The 25,629-nt window shown below is 44.4% G+C and overlaps 1 protein-coding gene across 1 annotated transcript in view; it reads right to left on the bottom strand.

The window, feature by feature from the left end:
• dnah7 (dynein, axonemal, heavy chain 7) overlaps positions 1-25,629 on the bottom strand; it is a 614,695-nt gene that overhangs the window by 549,878 nt on the left and 39,188 nt on the right. Inside the window, exons 6-8 of the mRNA XM_078551851.1 lie at positions 13,987-14,167; positions 10,718-10,787; positions 2,600-2,725 (exon numbers count right to left, since the gene is read on the bottom strand). Of these exons, the coding sequence (XP_078407977.1) occupies positions 2,600-2,725; positions 10,718-10,787; positions 13,987-14,167 (377 nt within the window). The remainder of the gene's footprint in view (positions 1-2,599; positions 2,726-10,717; positions 10,788-13,986; positions 14,168-25,629) is intronic.

Raw genomic sequence — 25,629 nt, 5'->3', positions numbered from 1 at the left:
TGAGTCCATCACAGGCTTTTCTGGCAGCTAAGATAAATGATTGTAGGAACCCTGACCGCCAGGCTCCCACTCATCTAGCTCCCTCCTCCTCTGAGGGTGCAGTGTGATCCTAACCTTCCTACTCCTGCGGCTCCAGATCCCCCTGCAGCAAGGTGCAGCAGACTACTACCGTTCTGAACATCCTTGCTGGTACATACTGAAGGGAGCCCCAGATCTGCCCAGGCACCTGAATCACACCTTCAACAACCCTCAATGGCAGCTCTTGTGTTCATGGAGCTGTGGTTGTATCTTTCCTCTATATCAGTGATAGGGCTCTCCACGGGTGCCATCAGTCAGGTTCTTAGAGGGGAGCCCTTGTATCCAAGGAAGCACCTGCACTCTTTGTTTGGAGGTGCAAATACTCAAAGGAGAAGTGACATTCTGTTTGTCACACACCAGCTGAACACTGAGGGAGTAGAATCCCTTCCGAGTGACGAAAACTGCTGGTTTATCTGAGGGTGCCATGATTGTCAAATGTGTACAGTGAGTGACTCCCTGAACCTCTGAGGATCCAACAACTTCAGCAAATGCCAGAGCCCTCTGGTTCCGACAGGCCTCATCAGTAGCAATGTGGCCCTGGCAAACAGCATCGATCATCTAGGAGATGCGCTTGTGGGCATAAGGTTCTAAAATCAGCAGATCCCTGGAAAGAGCCAGAGGCAAAAAAATTCAGGGCTGTGGCGACCACCTGGTCCACTGGGCAAGAGGTCCTTTTTCAAGAGCCTGCAAATATTAGCAACGACCTGCAGTGAAGATCTGAGCCTCCTGAGACACTCGTTCTCAATCACATTGAGAAAGCTGATTTACTGTCTTGTACCAAAGGTATTGCTCCCTTACAACTAAAGTTCTGTGTCCAGTTCCCCTTGTCATGTGAAGCGTCAGATGACTAAGGAGAAGGCATCAGCAGTTTCTGTTAGTGTTGTTCCTGCTGCTGATGGAATTGCTGGTACTGCTTCTCCTCTTCCTCATCAGAGGTCCAAAGTAACATAAGCTGCTCCCATGCCATAATGAAGGCCAAGAATAGTGAAGTGCAGATTAAGGTGAGTAAAGTCGAAGATTGCAGAAATGACTTCCAAAATGTTAGAAACCACCTGTAAACTGGTGAAAGCACACTCTCAGAGCAAGTCATGTGAGCAAAAGCCTTTCACGTGGGTGAAGGGGCAGCTATGCTGTTTCAATCTGTAAAGGCTTTCCAGCCTGTCGATTTTACAGCCCTGCCAATCCCTGCTGTGCTTTCACCTTGTTGACCATAGCAAGTTTCATACAGCATGGGAATCCCATGTCATGGCTGTTAACACCAGAATGCTGGGTTAAATTTACAATTAAATGGTTTCTAATATATTAAAATCATACACTCAACATCCCCAAGGGGTTTTCCTGCATATCTGCAATTACTCACCTGTTAAAGGCAGAAGTTAGCAGGGTCATGTCAGGTTTTCAACACACCAGCATTTTTTGTCGATTTAACCCCCATCCCCAACAGAACTGCGCCCCACCCTTGCATGTTAAAATTCTTCCCAAAACATAAAGGTAGGATTCTGAAAAATGTAACTTGAAGGACAAAGCCTCCATTGTAACATCCAGTACCTGCCTAGAATTAATGTGATTAATTTCTTTGTTTACCTCGTGACAGGAATTAAACAGCTGTTAAAAACAACTGTATTATGCTCCTATCCTTATCAAATGGCATATCATCCAGCTTACTATGGGAGGTCAATCAATATTTTAGAAGGCAGAAAAATAGCTTGTACTTAAAAGGCTAACTGACAATTTAATAATGAATTATATATTTTTTAATTGCATGGCATTATCACATTAATGCTAAGTAAAAGTATTAATACTTACTAAATATGAGATAGGTCACAATGACTTTAATTTCACTGCAGAATCACATATCACTATTTCATTGAGGCTCATTATGTTTCATAGTTATGCTATGAATGCCTGAATCTTATCCCCCCACTACAACATAATACAAAGTCAGGTCATATTTGCAGATTCTTTTACATATCCAGCTGATAATCTTTTTTCTCACTGTATTATCTCAATATTGTAATTTTTATTATTTTCTACTGCTAAGAATGGAATCAAATTAGAACTGAACAACTGTACGTCAACATCTGTTATTCAATTATCTAAGGTTGGAAATTACTCTGAGCAATGTTATCTGATGACCAATTCCTTGCTTTGTTATTGTAATGGAGGTGAAAATTTGTTCAGTTTATATTAGTTAACACCCTGTTAAAACTGTGGTAAACATTCATACAATAGAAGAAAGAGTGGATGAATGCAGGGATTTTTTTTCCCCCAAAACCCGAATTTGCTAATTCGGATACAGCAAGACTCAGCAAACGTAGGCAGGGAATTTCCATGCAGTGCAGCCACCAATTAGATGTACTAGCAGGTAAGTCAGCCACTTTCTTTTCATAATTAAAGTCTCAACAATCAATTACTGAATTGTTTCTCCCACCCACCAAAGAAAAAGCAATCTAGAAGCACGAAAGTTTTCTGATTTCAGTTGAAGATTTTACAATGAATACATTTTAGTATAAGAACTCACTTAAAAGAACATTGCCAGAGATCCAGGACAGCCAACATAGTGGGATTCACTGAATTAAGGTTCGCCTTTATTAAGTTGCGTGCTATCAAAAATGACTTGTTCCATGGCTTTGGTACCACTTCCAACCTTAAAAATACGAAGAAATATAGGTTACACAAAAGTTTGTCCAGTGTTAGGTCTTTAAGGTAAAATTTCAAAGATGCAGACATGAAAAAAGTTGAGAAATTTGTGTAAAGTTAAATTTCATGAGTAAGTTTTCCTGGCATCAAAGCATTCATAAACATCATTATTTCATCAACCTAGGATTCCACTGAGATTTTCAAGTAGGTACTGACCATTATAAAATTGATTATCATTTAAAACTATAATAAAATTCTAAATCAACTTGAAATCTGTTCCACCAATGTTCTGTTGTAAAGTTGCCTGTTTACCTGTTGTATCAGTAAAACAACATGTATGGAATAGAATTTCACAGGAACTTATATTTATAGGGCACCAAACATTCCACATTGCTTCAAACCAACAGAAACAGGCACTAAGCAGCAACAGAAAAATAATTCAGCAATGGTCAAAAGAATAGTAGACAGATAGGTTTTCAAGAACTTTATGAAAAGCAAGGCAGAAAGAATTAAGGAAAAAGTTGCACCTATATGCGAGGCCAAAATATCTGGAAGCTGATTATCTATACAACAGATTACTGCATATAGAGGAATAAAAAGATAGTTTACCTATCATGTGTAGTCTCTTCATTCTTTGAATAATATGGTGCTCCTACATGTAGTGAGAATAAGCCTATGTTGATTGCTTCTGGATAAACCACGGGTCCTGACACTGGAGTGCTAATTCATGTATTTTACAAACACTTGACAACTTGTCACAGTAGTACAGATTATTCAATGCCAGAAGTGATCTTCTATTCTGCCAGTGTATGAAATTTTAGGACCTGCAGCAACCCATTTTGACCAAAAGTTAAAGTGGAACTGGCTACCCTCTAATGGCCCGCTCCAATAAAACAACACCAAATCAGGACCTGCAGAATTGGATGGGTATGACTGTAGTACATAAAGAATGCATATTCTATGAGTGAAGACACTGCAAGGGAAATGGTCTATCTCTTCTTTATTATGCATCATCCACACATGAAACATAATGAAACAGCATCATTCAGGAAAGAGAAGGCAACTGCGGAGAACCCATAACACTAGCTGTCTACTAAAGGTGCTGCATTCTACAGTTAAATCTAGAAGGCAATGTCTGCTATATGTATGCAGACATTCCAGCTTGCACACTTACTAATGCTATGAATTGAAACCAGGCTTAAAGCTTCCCTGGAAGTGGCCTTTAACCTCCTCTGTGGGTTGTGTCCCTATAAAGTAGCAGAAAATGCAATCAACCAACTTCTTAACTCTCCATTGCTTGGTTTGTCTTGAGTCTTTGCATCACAGGAAAAAAATCCTTGTTGAAACATCTGAAGTTGTTCCATACAGAAAGCATAAATTCTGTGGTGAGTTTAATGGGTAATAAATGTGGAAATCCAGCAAGTTCTTAAAAATTGCAGAGGCTAAAGCCAAAATGCCACTTGTGCAAAGCAAATAGTGGAACAATGCAAATCGACCAGCAAGCTGCAGATTTGTAACTCACGGTGAATCTCTTAATCTCATGAACAAACTGGCTGATTTGTGCATTAATAACAGCATGCATTATTAACACAAATTTATTTTTCCAGCAAGATCCAGCCCAATACTTTAGGTCTCATTACAAAATGTCCATACTAACTTTTGCAATGTATAAAATGATGGGACAACTTCTTCACCTAAAAGAAACTGAAAAACGATCCAAGATAAAGGGGGAAAAATTCAACGGCTCCCATTTTGTCAGGCGTGGCTCACTTGGCCGCACTCTCACCTCTAAGTCACAAGGTTCCAGGTTCAGGTCCCTCTCCAGGACTTGAGCCCAAAAAACTAGGCTAACACACCAGTGCAGTACGGTGGGAGTGCTGCACTATCTGAGATGCCATCTTTCAGATGAAATCTTAAACCAAGGCCCCATCTGACCTGTTGGGTAGAAATAAAAGATCACATGGAACTATTTTGAAGAAGGGCAGGGGAGTTATTCCCAGTCTCCAGGCCAATGTTTATCTTCAGTCAACATCACAAAAACAGATTATCTGGTCATTATCACATAGCTGTTGTTGGGGGTTTGCTGTGTGCAAGTTGGCCGTCATGTTTCCTATATTACAACAATGCCTAGGTTTCAATAGGAATTAATTGGTTTTAAAGCATTTCCTGGTCATGGGAGTCACCATATAAGTGCAAGTCTTTTTTCTCTCTTTCTTTCTGGAGTGGCAGTCACAATTTGCGACCATTCTTATTGGACAGGCAGCGCAAAAACCTCACGCAGCCTTCTCATTTAAAGGATGTCTGCATGCAGACTATCACTGCTGGCTGGCTGCATGCTTCTAGCAGGGCCTAAAAACATGCAAGGTTAGCACATGTTACAGACAGCCTGCAGCATTGGGAGGCAATCTGTTCTTAATAGGAAGCTGCCTGAATCACAGGAGACTGGTGCTGAATGTTCTGTAAATACAAACAAGGGAAATGGAACACAAGGGGCAGAGGGTTCTGAGTTTCACAGATGGAGCACTGTGCACAGCCTTAGTGATGGGGGTCATCAAGAGGAGAGAGACGGTGTCTCCACAAGGGACCAGGAGGCCCTCTAGGAATTCCCTCCAATGGGAATGGGAGCAGGTGGCCAAGGAGGTCAATTCCTGGAATCTGGTCCGAGAACCTGGTAGCAATGCCAGAAGAATTTTAATGATCTCATGAGGAAGGTCAGTGAATGCATCTGTACATGACATCTCCTACACACTGCACCAATAACATCTCATGATGCTCAGTACACACCCCCACACCCCCATCACCACCCACCAACAATCCCTATCACCCAGGGCTCAGGCCTAACATTCACATACTCCACTTCATACAACTTCCACTGATCCCAGTCTCACATTCACCTCTTGCTACCTCCACATATTGCCAGTTATTTGGCTCTGCAAGGCACATCAACCAAAGGAAGCACAACACAATTACTCACATTTTCCTTGCAGGACAAGGTGGCACACAACAGAAGAGAGCAGGAGACAACTGACAGCGGTCAGGCACGCTTTCATTTACTAAGCCCAAGGAGGAGGTGGTGCACTATGAGGACGGAGCTCATAGCATCAGACATCATTGAGACCCCTCATGATGACAGTACATTACTGCCTTATGGCCCTTCACAACTTTCAATGTACCCTGATTCAGCAATATGGCATCTCATGCAAGATGCAGATGGTGTGACTTTGGACCAGTTACACCCCACCACCCACCTCAACTCTACCCCCCTCCTTCTGATTTTATGCTTTTGGATACACAAGAACTGCCATGTGTCCACCCACAGCACACCCAGGCAGAAGAGAGACAGCAATCTCATATTAGTGATGTGGAGGTACTGATGATTGCAGCTACCAGCCCAGATACCAGCACTGTGCAGGCATAAGAGATTAGCATAGATTCAGGCTCAGTGCAGTCCTGACAGCCTTGTGTCACTGTCAAGGAGCAAGAAGGAGCCCAGCACCAACATGGCGGAGGGCATCATGAAGAGCATGGAGACCATCCTTTCCACCAAGGAAACAGTGGCCAACTCCATGACAGCACAAGTGGACCCAGCCATGATGCAGAGTCTGGTGGTCGCTGTTTCAGCTACCGATGCAACACAAACAGAAGCCAGCCAATGTCTCATTGCCACTGCCTAAGTTTCCACATCAGCAATGAGATCCATGTTTGCTGCCATGTAGGCTCAAACTGCTGCCATCATGGCTCAGGTCTCAATGTTCAAAGAGGCATGCAGGCACTCGTAGCCATCATACAATCTGTGCTCCAAGAGATTACAAGGATTGCTGAGGTGTTGCCCTGTATGAGGGGCAGTGGCATTGTGGAGCTCAAGCTTGCTCTCCTTTCTTAGGATGATAATGTTTGTGCTTCCATAAGTCCATAAGACCATATGATATAGGAGCAGAAATTAGACCATTCGGCCCATCAAGTCTGCTCCGCCATTCAATCATGGCTGATGGAAGTTTCTCAACCCCATTCTCCCGCCTTCTCCCCGTAACCTTTGGTCCCCTTACCAATCAAGAACCTATCTCTCTCCGTCTTAAATACACTCAATGACCTGGCTTCCACAGCCTTCTGTGGCAATGAATTCCATAGATTCACCACTCTCTGGCTAAAGAAGTTTCTCCTCATCTCTGTTCTAAAAGGTCTTCCCTTTACTCTGAAGCTGTGCCCTCGGGTCCTAGTCTCTCCTAGGAAACATCTTCCCCATGTCTACTCTATCCAGGCCTTTCAGTATTCTGTAAGTTTCAATCAGATCCCCCCTCATCCTTCTAAACTTCATCGAGTATAGACCCAGAGTCCTCAAACGTTCCTCATATGTTAAGCCATTCACTCCTGGGATCGTTCTCGTGAACCTCCTGTGGACCCTCTCCAGGGCTAGCACATCCTTCCTGAGATACGGGGCCCAAAATTGCTCACAATATTCTAAATGTGGTCTGACAACCGTCACTCTGTGAATGCCCATGTTGCTGCCTCCCAGAGCACCAGCCCCAGACTGCGGAGGTAGTGCGATACGAAGATGGGCTCTCCAAGCCCAAAGCAGCTAAAGGGAATCCTGAAGGCCATTTATAGTCTTCCCCCTGCAAACATCAGCAGCCTTCCACCAGCCATGCTGCAGCCTCTGGGGTGCCACTGCATAGGAACATTAGCACAGGTATCCACAAGACAGGCAATAAGATAATGGCCAGGGATGAATAATTCAGTTTTGTTTGTATTATTGGATTTGTTGTTGAATAAAGATATTCATGAAAAGGTTTCTTCAGGAGGTTTTTATTGTAGGATGGTGGGCCAATGGAGACTCTGATGAATATCTAGTTCATGGATCATGTCAATATTTTAGAGGTAAGGTTTAGGCGTGGGAAGATTAAAGTTTAACTGTAGAAAATGGTATAAATGCAACTAAAGCAACTTGGAGTCTTTCACACTTAAAAGGTTGGGGCCATGTTGATTTAAGGGGTTAACAGCTAGAAAGGTAAGAGCCATAAAACAGCAAGTGGGATTACTTAGCTGGAGACGTGATGTCTACACTGCTTGCAAAGAAGCAGTCCAAAGAGATATTTTGTTTTGGGAGGTAGAGCTAAATTAGTTTAAAACCATTCTGTGAACCCCAAAAGGCTATGTTATCATGGACATGAGTGCAACTTAAGAAGGTTCTCTGATTTCAATTTCTGTGCGTTTTGCTGGGAGAGGTTGAATGCAGTTTAGACCTAGTGTGGTTTGCAGCTTACAGAGAAGCCTTGGGGAATTGTTAGCAGGCTCCCCACAGTTAGGACTCAGCAAAGTCCTGAGGAGCTGAGAAGATGTCACTGGTGACATGCTGAGAGGGTTAGGGCTCAGAAGCCCTGGGATCCATTTATAGCTCGGTGCAGCCTGGAAATTGGAGGGTCGGAAAACCCCAAGGGTGTTGCCAGCTTAGCAAAGCTAATGGTTTGCGAAAGAGTAGCAAGTGTGCCAGTATTTAGAGGCAGGAGTGCAGCTTTGTGAATCCTGTGGGACACAGTCTCAGGAGAAGAGATTGAACCTTCAGGCAGTGAGCAGGCGTCGAGGCAGTCCGAGTCAGAGCTGGTTTTGGGGGAATTCAGAGGCTAGATCTTCGAAAGTGAAGAGTTAAAATCCCTCATGAGGGAGACAGTATTTTAACAAGTTTGTGGTTCACAGTGGCCACTGACATCTGGGTGGGTTGCTGAGAAATCTATGGGACCTGGCTTGGTCGCTTCTGCAATTTAATGTGCAGTATGGTGTGCCCAGCCATAGTTTGCCTGGTAATTCATATTTACCGTATGTTAATTCCGAATGTTAGGGTGTAAGATAAATATTGTGAATTGTTTTAATTTTCTGACTTTGTATAGTAAAGTTTATTTGATTGTTTAAAACCATGAAATCTCGTAGCTTTATTCCCCTAAAGTCTACTTTAAACAAAAAGTTACTGGTCCCTAACCAGATCGTAATGGGACATTCTGATAGGTGGGTAGGAGGGGTGGTGGGGGGGGGTCTTTGATGGATGTAATGGCAGGAATTATAGATCCATAGTTGTAAAGGGCTATAGCTTTTTAGAAATCAGAGTCTCAGCAGGTACTCTCAGACAGCCAATCCAGAGTGAAGGGGTGAAGGATGCATTGCCCTTCCTCCTCCCCTCCTCCTCTTCCTCCCAAGGTGGCCTCCAAATTCCTGGTGGTAATGGCTGTGCCCTCACAATGGCAATCTCATGGAGGGTGCAGCAGACCATCACAAACTTGGCTCTAGTGTCTATTAGAGGGTTCCCTTGAGCTGTCCAGGCATTGGAAGCATTGCTTGAGCATGCCAATTGTCTGTTCCACGATGTTCCTGATGATTCCATTGCTCATTATAAGCACATTGTCCTTGCATGGTCAGGTGACAGGAGAGTGTCATTAGCCACGTATACAAGCGATAGCCTTTGTCCCTGAGAAGTCGCCCTCTGGTTCTCCATGGATACCAGACGTTGGCAGGAAAAGCTCACTGCCTCAGAATGAAGGGATTGTCGCTTTGAGTGCCAGGATGGCAGGCATTCACCAACATGATGTATTGTGCACAGTGGCACAGAAACCGCACATTTATAAAATGTTAGACTTTGTGATTCTTATTCCTTTCCCTTTTGACATAGGGGTGTCCACAAAGCCATGTTCGTACAGTCTATGGTGCCCTACATCTACGTGAATCCAGCTATCCTGACAAAGTGATGTTCCTTCTCATCCTCTTCTTTCTGCTGAGGTATTCGGCTCTCCTAACATAACATGGTCTCTCTTACCTCCAAGATACATCAATGGATGGTGCACTAGGAAATGTTGGAATATCACCATTGGCCACCTGGGAAGATCAGGACACTCGAAAGTTCAACACCACTGTGACCTTAATGGCACTGGTCGCGTGATCCTCACCCCGATGTCGGGCTCCAGCTCGGTTTGAAGATGGTGGCACACTTCCGTGACCTTGTTGAACTAGAGTTGGACCCGGCATTGCTTTTGGATGAGGTTGAAATAGGAGAAGTGCTCTTGAAAACCCCATAGTGAGTGCGGACTTCTTTGCAGAATCTTTCTCCTCCTCCCTCTTAGCAGAGCTGCCCGTCTTTTCAGTTCTCACTCTATTTGCTGGTCATGTTGCAGATCCAGAGACACTGCAACCTCAGACCCCATACCTAATGAATCAATGCAGCAGCTCACCCAAAACCGGCAAAAGTAAGTCAGAGGAGTTCCACTAACTTTTCCAGAAGTAAGTCAAAGCACCTCACCAGAAAGTTGGATACTTGGCCCTCGCCAACCTCTCCCCCTCCACCCCACCTCACTGGGACCTGCCAAACTGGCCCTGGTGCCTTGAGACCCCACTTACCTGGTTGGGAGGGTGGTGTACTCCCATGGTTTCCTTTTTTTCCAGGTGCAATCACAGCAGTGGCCATCACTCCTGGTAGCACTGCTGAGACTGCTGAGCTGTTAGCCCTCTGATTGGCTGGCAGGTCCTAGAGGCAAGCAGCCATCCTTTAAAGGGACAGCATCCCCAATGCAACCAATTAATGTTTGACCCCTTAAAATGCGGACGTGTGTCCTGTGGATGGCCGAGGTGGGGTCGCCCCCAGCTTTCAGGCTCGTTGTCTGGATCCCTGCCAAGATGATAACATTCCGCCCATAGTGTGAGACAACCCAAGAGAGAGAGAGAGAGAGAAAAAGTGTGGAAAATAAGCTGAAAGACACAGGTTAAACTAAAGAATAGGAGAAATACACAAGAAAAGGTGCATAATTTTATATTTATTTATATTCATAAGAAATGCATAGGCTATCAAATAATAACCTTTGCATATATGTTATCTTGTACCACAGATATGTAAGTTGAGCTGCTGTGGCGAGTCCTTAAAAATGTAAGCAATACACATTCTTGTCGCAAAGTTCTACTTATCCTTCCTATTGTCATATGTAAATAAACTTGTAATAATTCCACTTCATACAATCCTTCTTACTCTGCACGATGAATGGGGAGCTCTTTCTTGACTTCCTCTTTCTCTCTGGGATCTCTTAAAACAAAGTCCACTGAAAATGTGAGAAATATATTTGTAAATGATTTGTAAATATTCAAATTGTCATTTCCATATCAATATTTGCACATGTGTAGCCAACTGCCGCGTAATATACAATTAAATATTTTTGTGCTATTCCTGACTAATGTTAAATAACATTTCCAGAAGTCAGAAATCACTCAAAGCAACACAATGTATTTGGAATGTATCTCATTTTCAAGAAAGTTTAGAAAGAGAAAGGGTCCAATTCTTCAACACGTAACATACAATGTGAAATTAAATATTTTGGACGTAGATCCTTCATCAGAACCAGCTCTCTCTTTTCAGTATTTTCTGTTTTAATTTCAGATTTGCAGCATCTGCTAGTGTAAGAAATCTATTGTCTGAAACTCTTCATTTGTTTCATCTCTTAAGTGGGGGTGATGAAAAGACATGGATAAAGATTCAAAGAACAGAATTTTACCTAATTCCTAAAGGTAATGGACCAACAATTTCAGGGTATTCATTTAACATTGCATTCTACATTATTCAGCCCAACAGAGTTCATTCCACTGGTGACATTCCAAGGGTCCAGGTGGACGCAAGAAACAATATTTCCCATAGATTATAGGCAGAAATCATATATATTTGACATGGGTATCAATAGTTATCATAATAAACTTTATTTTCCTAACTAGATATCCACCTACTTTTTAAAAGGAATTAATCAATAGAAACCACAGGCTGAATTTTTCCACAAGATGTCCTGCCACTGAAACCGAAAGTGGGACCTGACCTTGTGCTGGCAGGCAGTGGGACCTAGATGGCATTTTACCAGTGGCAGTAAATTAAGAGGCTACTGCCTCAGCCAATGTCCAATTGACGGCTGATGTCCACCTCCCAGAGTTGCCAGCCCAATTAGCAGTGCCTTAGCGGCAGGACAGCCATGGATCCTGGAGCAACCACAAAGGAGGGCCCCCTCCCACCTCAAGAACCCACATGGTGACGGCCCATCCCGATACCAGTAACATACTGGCAGGGGCAGGAGATTGTCCTTAGTTGGCACAATGGGCCACCTGGTGGGCGGCTGTGCCACTGTGGTTCTTACTGCTGGTAATTCGCCATGGCAGCAGGATGATATCGGACTCCCCTACTGATTTTACCAATCCTCGTGTCTGCCAGTCTTCTCCAAAATTCCAGTCCCACATTTTGCAAGAGTCCATTCCGTATGGTTGGTAGGTATGTTGGTAGGGAAGATATATATTTGAATCACCGGAGTTGCTTAAGGCTTGCTAGTTTTGCACTGAGGTATCTGATCACAGTTCAAGCCAATTTATTTAAATTATGGTTATCTTCACATTATCAGTGTCCGCTTTTTTTAAACACATAAATAATATTACCCTTCAGAATTTTCTCCAATGGGAGCAAATTTAGTTCTTCTAGCTTAATCTTATATTTGGTCACTCTCTAAAAACTCTCACCAAAGCATCCATTGACATTACAGTACATAGTTACATACAATATACAGCACAGAAACAGGCTATTCACCTAACTGGTCTATGCCAGTGTTTATGCACCACATTAGCCTCCTCCCAACCCGCTTCATCTAACCCAATTAGCATATCTTTATATTCCTTTCTTCCTCTTGTGTTTATCTAGCTACCCCTTAAATGCAACTGTGCTATTTGCCTCAATTACTGTTTATGATTGTATGTTCCAAATTCTTACTACACTTTGAGTAAAGAATTTTCTCCTGTATTCCCAATCTGAAGAAAAAGGGCTTGCATTTATATAGTTCCTATCATGATCTCAGGGCATCCAAAAGCACTTTATAATTAATAAAGTGCTTTTAAAATGCAATCACTGTTGTAATTCAGCAAGCAAGTGGTCAATTTACACTCAGCAAGCTCTCACAAACAGCAATGTGATGATGAACAGATAATCTGCTTTTGTTATATTGATTGAGAGATAAATATTGGCCAAGTGACAGGGATCTGCTCTTTTTTGAAATAGTGCCATGGGATCTTTGTGTCCATGTAGGAGGACATCCAAAAGATACCGTCTCTGACAGTGCAGCATTCCCTCAGTACTGCACTGGAATGTCAGACTAGATTTTTGTGCTCAAGTCCTGGAGTGGAACTTGAGCACACAACTTTCTGACTCAGAGGCAAGAATGCCAGCAACTGAGCCGCAGCTGATATCCAATAGATAGTAATAAGATAATTGGGTCACCCATTTAAAACAGAGATGAGGTGAAATTATTTCACTCAGAGGGTCATGAGCCTTTGGAACTCTCTTCCTGAAAAGGTGGTGGAAGCAGACTCTTTGAATAATTGTAAGGCAGAGGTGGATAGTTTCTTGACAAGTAAGGGGGTGATGGGTTAGCAGCGATAGGTGGGATGCAGATTTCAGGTTACCATCAGATCAGCCAAGATCTTATTAAATGGCAGAGCATGCTTGAGGGGCTGAATGACCTACTCTTACTCCTTGTTCGAATGTTCCCAACACTATCTTATATTTATGACCTTCTGGACTTCCCTACAATGGAAACATTTTATCTACATCTACCCTATCAAATTCTTTTAACATCTTAAAGATCTCTGTCAGGTCACTTCTCAACCTTCTATTTTCTAGATTGAAGAGCCACAACCTGTTCAGCTTTTTCTGATACCTATATACTCTCAGTTCTGACATAATTGTTGCAAATCCGTTTTGAACCTTTTTCAATGCTTCAATTTTTTTCTTATAAATTTCAGACCAGATCAGTGCATGGTACTCCCATGTGGAATAACAAAGCTTCTATTAAAGCCTAACACAACATCTCTGCTTTTCAATTCTATTGCACTGGTGCTTGGTTTGCTTTTTTTATGGCTTCATTAGCTTGCATTGCTATTTTAGTGATTTGTGTTATCAGTACCCCTAGGTCTCTTTGTTCCTCTACTCATTTAGTCTCATCCAAGCAGCAGGTGCCCTGCTTCTTCTTCATACCTTTTTTCCTTTGTTAAAACAAATTTAAAAATTAAGCATACTAGTAGTGTGCAAATATAGTGAAACCTCATTTAAACTAAATTCTGATAATAAATGCCACAAACTTACCCCCTAACCCCATCCCATTGGAAATCTATTTTATTCGGCAATGGAACTAAAATCTTGTTTAAAGCAATCTTTACTGATTACCTCAAGTTTCTCATGAAGTTTCAGTATTTCTTATAATAGTTAAAATAATTCTGTACCTATGGCTTTCTTCACACTAAGAAGATAATCTTCTTTCATTTCATCTGAAAGAGACTCAATGGTACCAGTGTGTGTTTTGAGATGGAATGGCACCAAGGATAATACATCTTCCAACCAGCTGTCTGCCATAGGAGCCACGTGTTCTGTGTCTATTCCATGGTTAATGTAATAGTAATACCGCTGCAAAATTAGAAGCCAAAAACATGGAATTAATAACTGATAACACTTTACAATAAAATGTCATTGGCTACAAGGTAAGTGTGTTAATGCTACTGAAACCACGGGCACCATCATACTTCTTTAACAGTGAAATACTAGTAGATAATTCCAGGACAACCTAAAACTATCTTTCAAGTATTTCAATGCTTCTGATCTGTGATCTAATCTATAAAATAAAGAAAAGGTGACAGCTGGATTAATGCACCAATGTCTAGTGGTACACTTCTAAATACCTTGCGCTTTAAAATTTAGAATAATATTATAGAGTTCAACAGTGGGCGTGAGCCATCCCAAGAAACTTTTGAAATAGCACATAGGGTAGAGACATACCACCTAAGTGTCCTAGGTTACGTAGTACACTCCTCTTTCATTGATTAGAAGCAAAGGAACATACAGGATAAGTGGAATACCGAAGTGGGGTTTGTTTAATATTGGTCCAATAAAGAAACAACATAGGGCTGAATTTTCTGGCTGGCGGTGGGACAGAGCGGGAGCAGAAGCGGGTGGGCGCAGACCTGATCGCCGTCCGCAATCGGGTTCGTGCTGCCATTTTTCACGGGCGGGCCAATTAAGGCCCGCCCAGCATTATTCACGACTCCCGTGCAGAGGAATAGGCAAGTGGCGGCGGGCGCACTCAGTCTGCCGGGTCCAATGGCGACCTGGCAGCCTGTATAAAGGAAAGCCTGGCAGCCTTGGAAGGGCTGCTCGCAATGGCTGGGCAAAGGGCTCTGCAGAGGGGCAACGGAGGTGACGCAAGTCCAGAGGGTAGGCCATCGGGGCAGGCCAGGCTGGAGGGTAGGCCATGGGGAAAGGCCAGGCCAGAGGGTAGGCCATCGGGGGAGGCCAGGCCGGAGGGTAGGCCATGGGGGAAGGCCAGGCCAGAGGGTAGGCCATCGGGGGAGGCCAGGCTGGGGGGCAGGCCAGACCAGGGGGCAGGCCAGACCAGGGGGCAGGCCATCAGGGCAGGCCAGGCCAGAGGGTAAGGCAGGGGGCCAGTGTGGCCCTAATTTCTTGGATGACTGCCTTGCTGCCCTCCTCGAGGAGGTGGCAGCACGGCGGGAGGTGCTGGTTGCCCAGGACAGGAGGAGCAGGCCCCCCAACATGACAAAACGTGCCTGGGAGGAGGTGACGGAGGTGGTGAGCTCCTGCAACATGGTGCGGTGCACCTGGATCCAGTGTTGCAAGCGCTTCAACGACTTGTTGCGCTTTGGAAGGGTGAGGACAATGTTGGCATTGGTCACTTAACCCAGCAGGTCAGCTTTCCCCACCGCTGCACGTCCCCCACCCAAGTATGAGTTTAGTGACTGCATTGAATCATTGACGGCATGTCCTTTGCTGGGTGGGCCAGCAGATGCTGCCCATGCCGAGGTCAGCCTGAGAGGGTGGTGAAGAGATGGGTTCTGCGGCCGCAGCATGTGGTACATGAAGCCCACATGAATGTTTTGGAGGCAATCTGGAGGAGCTGCACCTAGGCACTGTGCTTGAACTGCAGGACACGTCCAAGTCAGGGTGACCACATGCTGGAAGGGGAGCTTCAAGGTGGCATGCTGCTCTCTGCGCTCCACATGCTTGCGCCTCCTTGCTAAAGAAGGGTATACCATGTGGTGTCTAATGTGACGTCAGCAGCATGTAGCCAAGGGGGGCGGTGGGAGGGGTGGGGAACAGGCTTAGCACCTTTGTGAGAGTTTTCGGCAGCAGTGGGATGAGGAGCCCTGACATGTCCCACTCTGGTTGGGATGGGTTGTGCGCGAAGACAGTCTATGTAAAATTTGCACAAAACAATGCTCTTCTCTCATAGTTAGCCATTCTCAGCCGGTTTGAGCAGAAGGCCCTGGATTTGGAGAGGTCCACTGGTGTCAGTGAGGCTGAGATGCCATGACCAGGTATGTATGCCCAGCAGTGAGGTCACCATTGTTCTCCCAACAGCCATACCAGTGCTGAACGTTAAGTGGTTTAATTTTGCAACATGGCTTGACCACTGCTTATGGAAGGATGAGCGCATAATGATTCGGGAGACAGGGATGCACATTGTCATTGTCTCCACGTTAACTGATCCACTTTCCTTGTTCTTCCTTTCAGCATCAGCTGAGCAGGGCCAGGAGGGGGAGCAACAGAGGCCCCCTCTCACACTGAGGGCCCTGAAGTCTCACCAGTGTCACACCATCTCTGCCAGGCAGGCACCAGCGCAGATACTTGCACCTCGGTGGGAGCTAGAACATCAGCTAGTGTCCCGGGGCACAGCGGTGAGGGCACTTCACAGTCGCTGGAGGAGCTGGCAGAGGCAGAGAATGCCCATGGCGCCAACAGTCAGAGGGCTGCAGGGGACCAGGCATATGCTCAGTCAGTGCCTGATGATGTGCCCCTGGAGTCATCCAAAACGCAGCAGAGGCAGGAAATGCAGCTGGGTGTGCGGGAGCATCCGGAGGAGATACATGAGGCTATGCTTGACATGGTCTCCATGGTGGAGGAGTCTACACAGACAATTGCCGAAGCAATGAGCCACATAACCGAGCACCATGCATCCTCCATGGAGAGAGTGGTGACTTTCATGGAGAGGCTCCTCCAGGAGACCTATCAGGGCTTCCTGGGGATGCGCTCTGACCAGCAAGCCCTCATATCGGCATTGGCCTCAGCTGGTCAGTGCCAGGGTGGGAAGTCATCTGGGCACAAGGTTTCCCAGCTCGGTGCCCATCCATCCATGGTGAGCAGGGAGGTCCGAAGCGACCTCACGTCGGCACAGCAGCTGCCTGTCGTCCCTGCGGGCACCTCTCAGGGCGCTCCGGATGAGGGCGGTAGCTTCTCCACCCCTCTCCAAGTGACCATAGCATTGGTGAGGCTGCGACGACTGGGGAGATGCCAGCTGTGGAACTTGCAGATCCCTCCCAGGCGGGCCAGCATAGACTCCATGCACCAGAGAATGACCGCCAAGGTCATCGAGGCCAACAGGGCAGCAGAGTCAGCAGGCTCAGATGCCTCTCCCAGCAATGGGGCAGCACTAAGACGTAGCACCCGGAAACATAAACATAAGGCATCTTAGGCGCGCCACAGGTTTACCACTGGTACTTTTGTGTTGGCCCGAGATGAGGTCTTTATGATTTGCTTTGAACTGGAACACTATTGTCATTTTTTTGGCTTAAGTTTCTTTGCTTGACATATTAAATTCAGACATGTGACCATGGCTGAGGGTGCCTCTTTTCTTCTACATGTGCATGGTTTCCAAAAATGTTATAAGTGCTTTGTGGGAAATTCAGCTTTATTAACAAGGCCCTTAGTTACTGTTCCTAACCTGGCAGATTTGGCACTTATGTATTGAGCATGGAGCCTACTGCCCAGGCTTGTCCTGGAGGTCCATCTGTGGTGTGCTAGCTGAAGGGTCGTTGGATTAAAGCCTCCTGGGTGTCCCTGCCTCCCTGGAGTATACCCGGTCAGCGTCTACCCCCTCAGCATTTCCCTGTGCGTGCTCATCCTCGGACTCACTGATGGACTCATCGTGTGCAGCCGCAGCCACTGCGCCAACGTCTTCATTGTCCACTGCATCCCCCCCCCTTTCCAGCGCAAGATTGTGGAGAGCGCAGCATGCAACCACTATCTGTGACACACGATCTGGGGGCTACTGGAGTGTGCCCCCACCCCCCACCCTGAGCGGTCCAGGTATCGGAAGAGCATCTCAAGAAGACAGATGGTTCTCTCCACCACAGCCCTTGTGGAGACGTGGCTCCTATTGTACCACTGCTCAGCTTCTGTTCTTGGATGGTGGAGAGGCGTCATGAGCCATCTTCTGAGGGGATAGCCCTTGTCACCAAGCAGCCATCCATCAAGCCGAGCCGGAGCACTGAAGGGCCCTGGCACCTGGGAGTGTCTGAGGATGTAGGCGTCGTGGGAGCTCCCTGGGCACCTTGCACAGACTTGTAGAATCAGAATCCTGTGATCACACACTATCTGCACGTTCATGGAGTGGAAGCCCTTCCTGTTGACGAAGGCACCGGGCTCACCTGCTAGCGCCTTGATGGCCACATGTGTGCAGTCTATTGTACCCTGGATGCGGGGGAAGCCAGCAATGGCCGCGAAGCCTCTGGCTCGCTGTGTTTGGCTTGCCAGGTCCCAATGGAAGTGGATGAAGGTCAATGCCTGTCCGAACAGAGCATCTGTAACCTGCTTGACACAAGCGTGGACAGCTGATTGGGAGACACCGCAAAGATCACCCACTGACCCTTGGAAGGAGCCAGAGGCATAGAAGTTGAGGGCAGCTGTGACCTTTAGAGCCACTGGCGTGGTGTGTCCACCCACAGAGTTAGCGGAGGTCTCAGGGCCAATCATCTGACAGATATAGTTGACTGTCTCCCTTGAGAGACGGAGCCTCCTTAGGCACTGCACCTCAGACATATTGAGGTAGCTGCTTTGCTGCCTGTATACCCTGGCAGCAGGATAGTGGCATCTTCTGTGGCCCCTTCCACCTTGGTCTACCTCTTGACCCTGCACCCCTTGTGCCTGCACCTGTCCTCCCAAAGGTAGCTCCCCTGGAGGCTGAATGTGCACTCCTGGCCTCCTCCCCCTTCTAGCCCTCCCTTCCTCCTCAGAGGAGGTGCCTCCAGTGGACAGTTCAACTCACATTCCCAGGCTAAGGGAAGGCTTCCTTAAATCTGCAGGCCCCAAAAAGAAATTCCTCACTGCAGAGTGCTGACCTGATGGTTAAGAGTCCAGACAAAGCAGCTGGTATGCATTTTGAAGTATTGCAGATCACACAGGCAAGTTTCAATAACTTTGAAAAATCAATACTTGAGAGAGCACACTCGCGACCCCAGTGAGCCCTCTTATCCCGCCCGTGGATGAGGTTTATACAAATGTGTCCTACCCGCCTGCCCGTTGCGCCCCTGCATCGACCCGAAGATTGCACGGGTGCTGGAAAATCGTCATCAATTGGTGAGTCAAGTGCCTTAAGTGGCCCGTTAATTAATGGTGGGCGCGCAGTGGATATCATCGTACGGCCGCGCAACAAAATATCGCGATGGCACGCAGTGACATCGGGACACTCGCCAGACGTCACCGCGCGTCTTTTTACGCGTGAACGTGCGGGGCCCACCCCTGCACACCAACAGGAAAATTCTGCCCATAGACATAAACAATTGTCTTCTGTACTACAAATTTCAATTTTCTAAAAACAGCTTATGTTAAACAGTAATAAGAAACTGTCACGTCTTCCATGTTTATCTATCAAAATGTCACTATTAAAGAGTAGATAATGTTAAATAATTCAATATTAATTTCTGAACTGCTGTTAAGTCATTGACATGTTTCATTTCATATGTTTTAGGGAAGAATATGAATATAAACAAAGCAAGACATTCAAAAAAAGGATCATGCTGGCAAGAATTGCAATCTCAGGACTAAAATAATTACATTGAATAAAATAGTTCAACACTTCAGTTTTATATAACATTATACTCCAGAAAGAACCACTGAGGTTCTTTGTTCCAATTAATCATCTCTTTATTATTGTTCAGTGAACAATGATAGGTTACCCGTAAGTAAAATCTTTGAAGACCATGCAAGATAGATAAGCTATATTTCTTCTTCATTTCCCACACTTTAGGAGTACAATGTCCACTATTTATGCTGCCCACGCTTTTGGCAGCCATCTATACTGCGAAATTACAATGACAATTTTCTATCACCATAGAAATCAATTACAATGTATTAAACATGCCGGCTATATTGGGCCATTAAGTAAGCTCTTCGTACCTCAATAAAGCGCGATTACCTGAATTATTTACTCTCCTTTCGCCTGCCATTTAATGGTTATGATTGTTAAAGTTATAGGTTGAAAGGAATAAATAAACTGTAAAGAAAGGTGTCCTTATCATATGAAATTTACTCAAAAGAGGTTCAAGTGCCAGTGCTGCAAGGAAAAATTCAGCTGGTCAATTTCAGAGTTCTTGAACTGCTGCTGCTGCCATTGAATCATGGAATTTGAATCATTAAGGCGATGGGATAAATACATTAAAATTGACACTTGTCTGCACTATTTTGTTTGGCATATTTGATTCATCCTCCACCATCTGCCATGTGCTAATATAAAAGCAAAATACTGCAGATTCTGGGGCTCTGGACTCAACATTGAGTTCAATAATTTCAGACTGTAATCTCACATGCACTCCCCACGCACCACCCACCCCTCCCCCCACCTGTCTTTTTTTGTCTAATTGTATTCTCAGGTTTTGGTCTTGGCCTTACCTTTCTCGTTTTTGCTTTAAGACAGCAGCTGTTCATTATCTTGCCATTTAAACCTCCGCGGGACACATTTTTTGTATCTTTACTTGTCCTATTACCTCTCGCCCCAACTATTTCGTCATTTAATGTCTCCCGTCTTCCGCCCTATCACAGACCTTCCTTTTGTTTATTTCCACCCTCCCCTATTTCAACTCCTTAAAAACTATTACATTTCTATCTTTTCCCAGTTCTGATGAAGCTTAACAACCTGAAACTTTAACTCTGCTTCTCCCTCCATAGATACTGCCAGGCCTGCTGAGTATTTCCAGCATTTTCTGTTTTTATTTCTGTCATATGCTGCCCCCTTTAACGCACTTAGATTGAAGTACTGCCGAAAAAAAGACACATGTTGTAAAAGCTTTTCATCTTGCACTCATCAGGACAATTTGCAAGAATACCAATGTTAAAGGGATAACAATTTATACTTCATGAGAACAAAGTGCTGATTGATTGGCAAGTGGAGTCTGCTTGTTACAGCCATTGCTATGGAGAATGCACCAGTTAACTGATGACTGACAGTTAACTGCTAAGCTTTGTTTAAATTCAAAACAGGCAGGTTGGCTCTGATTGATCAAGGCATTGCCCTGGCGAATGAACCAGAGAATAGCTGTCGCCTGTTTTGTTTAGTTGAAATAAGCGCCTGTTTTCATTATTATATTATTTATTCTTGCAAATTGTCCTGATGAGTGCAAGGTGAAAAGCTTCAACAACATGTCTTTTTTCAGCAATACTCAAGCTCTGTACTATCAAACAACTATTTGCATGCTTAGATTTACTCAGTAAATTTTAATGATACATAGCAAATCCTCTCGAGAGCATCTGGAGCTTTCATGGTTTTATAGTCGACCACTTATAGCAAGTGCTTGGTGTTAACACGATCCTCCAGCTAGAAGTGATGTAGACTGTATAACAAAGTAAACAAATTTAGAGGGGGGGGTGGGGTTAGAAGGGATACACACCAGTCCCAGTCTGTCAAAAAATATTGTTGTAGGCTGCTGTGATATCTGGACTATATATTTAATAATGTGAAAATTCCTTGATTTAGCAGCCTTAAGAATTAATTGAAACCTGGATGATCAAAACCCTGGAGGCAGACATGAAACAGCTAATGGTAACCTTCGACTCAACCTGTTCAATTTATTTGAAAGATGATAGCAGTGAAGAATATATTGATTATTCAATTTAACTATCCACTGCTTGGTTACTGGTTTTCCTGTGTCCTTGCATCATAGAAATGAAAACAGTTGGGACTCCCTAATTATTCTATGTGAGTTCAAAATGCCAGCTCTAGGTTGTATGCTGGGTGATAAATTGGAACAACTTTGTGACCCAAATGAAATTGGAATTACTCTTAAGGGTAAAACTTCAGATGGATTGAATGGTGGGCACACAAACTTAAGAACTGAATAATTCTCCCAAATGACAATGAGTCAGGGCTTAGAGTACAATTTCCAAACATCTTCGGCAGAATTTCACTGTTATCGGGCGGGGTCAGCGGGGGCAGGCAGGGGTGGTCAGGAAGCCGACTGCTGTCCGCGATCGAGGCTGGAAGGCAATTTCACACTGGCGGACCAATTAAGGCCCACCCAACATGAAACACGAGCGGCAGCACTCAGCGCTGCTGTGTGGTGAGGGGGGGGGGAGGGAGAGAGGAGGAGAGGAGGGCAAACGTGACCTTCGTGCATGCGCATGAGTACGCACTTCATAATCTCCCTGAGGCACAAACCTGCCTCAGGGGGATAAAGCATTTCAAAAATAAATAAAGAAATAAATAATATAATAAAACACGTCCCCTCATGTGACTCTGTCACATAAGCAGGAACATGTTATTAATTAAATTTTAAATTTTTTATTTTATTTTTATTTGCTTAAGGAAACCATATCCCGCCTGTCGATGAGGTTTCCTAAAAAATGCAAAGGCCAGTTGGCCTTTTCCTCTGCCCGCCAACTGTAAGGTTGGCCGGGCAGCAAAAAATTCTATTCAATTGATCCTTTAATGGCTTTAACAGGCCTTTTAATTGTAGGCAGACGCACAGCCAACTCCGGCACATTGACGTCGGGACTCTCAGCCGATGTCAACACATGCCATTTTACGCTCGAGCGGGTCGGGCGTGCGCCTGCCCGCCAAGCTAAAAATTTTGCCCCTTGTAAAACAGGACATGAATAAGTTATCTCCGAGCGATGCAAACACCCAAGGCACCATGAGCCCAAATAGAGCTAAATTTAAATCAACTGTTCAACAGAAGCTTGAGATACTTTCAAACATGCAGAAATTTGTGTCTTTATTTTAAATGATCCTGGATAAATAATTTTGAATTAAAAGTAGTTTCAGCCAATGGCTCGTCCAAGGTGTCTTTTCTTTGGCTAAGTTCATACATAAACAATACCTTGCATTTATACAGCACCTTTATAGTCAAAATTCAGCCATAAACAACATGCTATGTGACTGGAACAAAAACAAAAATTGCTGGAAAAACTCAGCAGGTCTGACAGCATCTGTGGAGAGAAATACAGAGTTAACGTTTCGAGTCCGTATGACTCTTCTTCAGAACTAAAGAGTAGAAATGTGGTGAAATATATACTGTTTTAGAAGGTGGGACAGATGAAGGTGAAGAAGAGTCAACGGACTCAAAACATTAACTCTGTCTTTCTCTCCACAGTTTTTCCAGTTTTTGTTTCAGATTTCCAGCATCCGCAATATTTTGCTTTTATCCTATGTGACTGTGTGTCATAGAGTTGATTTTCCAGGCAACTTTTTCTGGTGGAAACATTGTACTTTACAGCAGCAGGTAAATGTGTACACCTAGCCCTATAACTAAAGAACTCCCTCTGAAGTTTCCCCATGCCACAAACTGATTGGTTTACACAGATCATGTGATTTTAAAACAGACTTATTCTTAAAGCTATTTTCCTATATTTATCAAAACTATAATTGCTACATTCCTCTCCCTTTAACTTTTCTGTACATTTTGTATTTAAAAGGAAATTTATCTCATGACATTACAATGTTCACACAGGTCATGAAATTATAAGTTCAGTGGTTTCCTGATCCATGTGGAATGTCATAACTCCATGACTTCCGAAACTTTTGCAGGAACCACAGTCTCTGGAACCGCATTAACTTCAGGCACCTCATTAGGCACAGGCAGTTCAGTATCATCCATCCTGACAGAGACATCTGGCATGTCTACCCTTGGGTCAACAACTTTAACAGGAATCACAGGTTCAACAATGGTTACAGGTGGAACATAATTCTCTTGGGGAATCTCCCTTCTTAAATGATCCACGTGCTTGCGGGTGATCAGGCCTTCCACTTCTACATCGTACGCAGGGGTCTGGTCACAGAGCTTACTTTACCAGATAACCACTTTGGTCCTCCAATGAAATTCCTTACATATACTGCTTCACCAACAGTAAATTCTTGCTCATGACTATGCAAATTATGAGTCGCTTTTTGGTTTCCCTCGACTTTTCTCCACCTTCCCCTCCAAATTGGGAAGTATCAGGCTTGGTCTTGTTCGAAGATTACACCTCATCAGTAACTCTGCAGGTGCTGCACTTGTAGTAGTGTGGGGGGCTGTTCATTGTCTTTTCAGAACCTTCTTCCATCTTGTCTTCTTCTTTCTACCACAGAGTTTAGTCTCGTCCTTCATTTTGACTTCACAATGGCCAGATTCCTCTCAGGTGAAATCTCAACTTGTCTTAGTTTAGTGGTTAAGCTACCCATGACTTTATTATCTACTTGCACCTTGGAAAGTTCCATGGCTTTTCCTTTAAAGGCCTCTTTAACTTCATTCAGCTGATCTTTCAGCTCTATCTCCTTCTTGTATCTGTTGGCTTCCTCCTGGACCTTGAACATTGCTGGATCTTCACTGCCAACTGGTTCTTCAGCTTGTTCAGAGTGCCTTTAAATTCTAATAACTGGAAAAACTCAGCAGGTCTGACAGCATCTGTGGAGAGGAAGACAGAGTTAACGTTTCGAGTCCATATGACGCTTCATCAGAACTGAAGAGAAACAGAAATGAGGTGAAATATAAGCTGTTTAAGGGGGGTGAGGTAGGACAGGTGGAGCTGGATAGAGGGCCAGTGATAGGTGGAGGCAAAGGAGAGATTGCCAAAGATGTCATAGACAAAAGGACAAAGGGGTGTTGACGGTGGTGATATTAGCTAAAGGATGTGCTAATTGTTTTATCCATTGTTTTATCTCCACCTTTTAACCTATTTTGATCCCCTCCTCCCACCCCACCCCCACTAGGGCCATCTGTCACTTGCTCATCCTGCTTTCTACCCTTAATGTCACCATTAATACGTCCTTTAGCTAATATCGCCACCGTTAACACCCCTTTGTCCTTTTGTCTATGACACCTTTGGCAATCTCTCCTTTGCCTCCACCTATCACTGGCCCTCTAACCAGCTCTACCTGTCCCACCCCCCTTAAACAACCTATATTTCACCTCATTCCTATTTCTCTTCAGTTCCGATGAAGAATCATACGGACTCGAAACATTAACTCTGACTTCCTCTCCACAGATGCTGTCAGACCTGCTGAGTTTTTCCAGCTAATTTTGTTTTTGTTTCAGATGTCCAGCATCCGCAGTATTTTGCTTTTGCCTTCAAATTCTTCCGGTTTCTTTCTGTGATTTTCTAGAGGTACAAACTTTGACCTGAGGGACTCTTGTAGTGTGTGAAGGTCTTTGAACAGGTTTTCCTTTTCTTTGCGAAGTTCACTTGCTTCATCTTGAATTCTGTAATTCAGCAGAGTTTCTTTGAGTTTCTTCTGCTGTTCTTCCATGCTGCTGTTAAGGGCAGTCTTCATTTCTTCAGGTTCTGAATGGCGACACACTTCCCTTTCATCCTGTTGCGGTCCTTGGACTCTCCAGTCTCTTTCCAAAGTACCTTGCCTTGTTTCCTTTCCAACTCAGGAACTCTTCCTGCTTCCTTCTGAAATCTCACTCGCCATTCCAGGTTAATTTCCCTCAACCAATTACAACCTAGAAGGCTTGATCCTTCGCCTTCTAATACCATCACTGGAAGTTGTGCTGTTTGGTGTTTATAATAAACAGGTACAGTGGTAATACCCTTTACTTGGATTGCTTCGCCTTTATAAGTTTTCAATTTGGCAGAAGTTTGATCCAAATTTAATTGTTGAGCACCTT

This window comes from Cetorhinus maximus, chromosome 11, assembly GCF_964194155.1.
Source record: "Cetorhinus maximus chromosome 11, sCetMax3.hap1.1, whole genome shotgun sequence".
In the NCBI taxonomy this organism is placed as follows: domain Eukaryota; kingdom Metazoa; phylum Chordata; class Chondrichthyes; order Lamniformes; family Cetorhinidae; genus Cetorhinus; species Cetorhinus maximus.
Note: the sequence above shows the minus strand (reverse complement) of the source record. Positions and strands in the feature narration are given on the sequence as shown.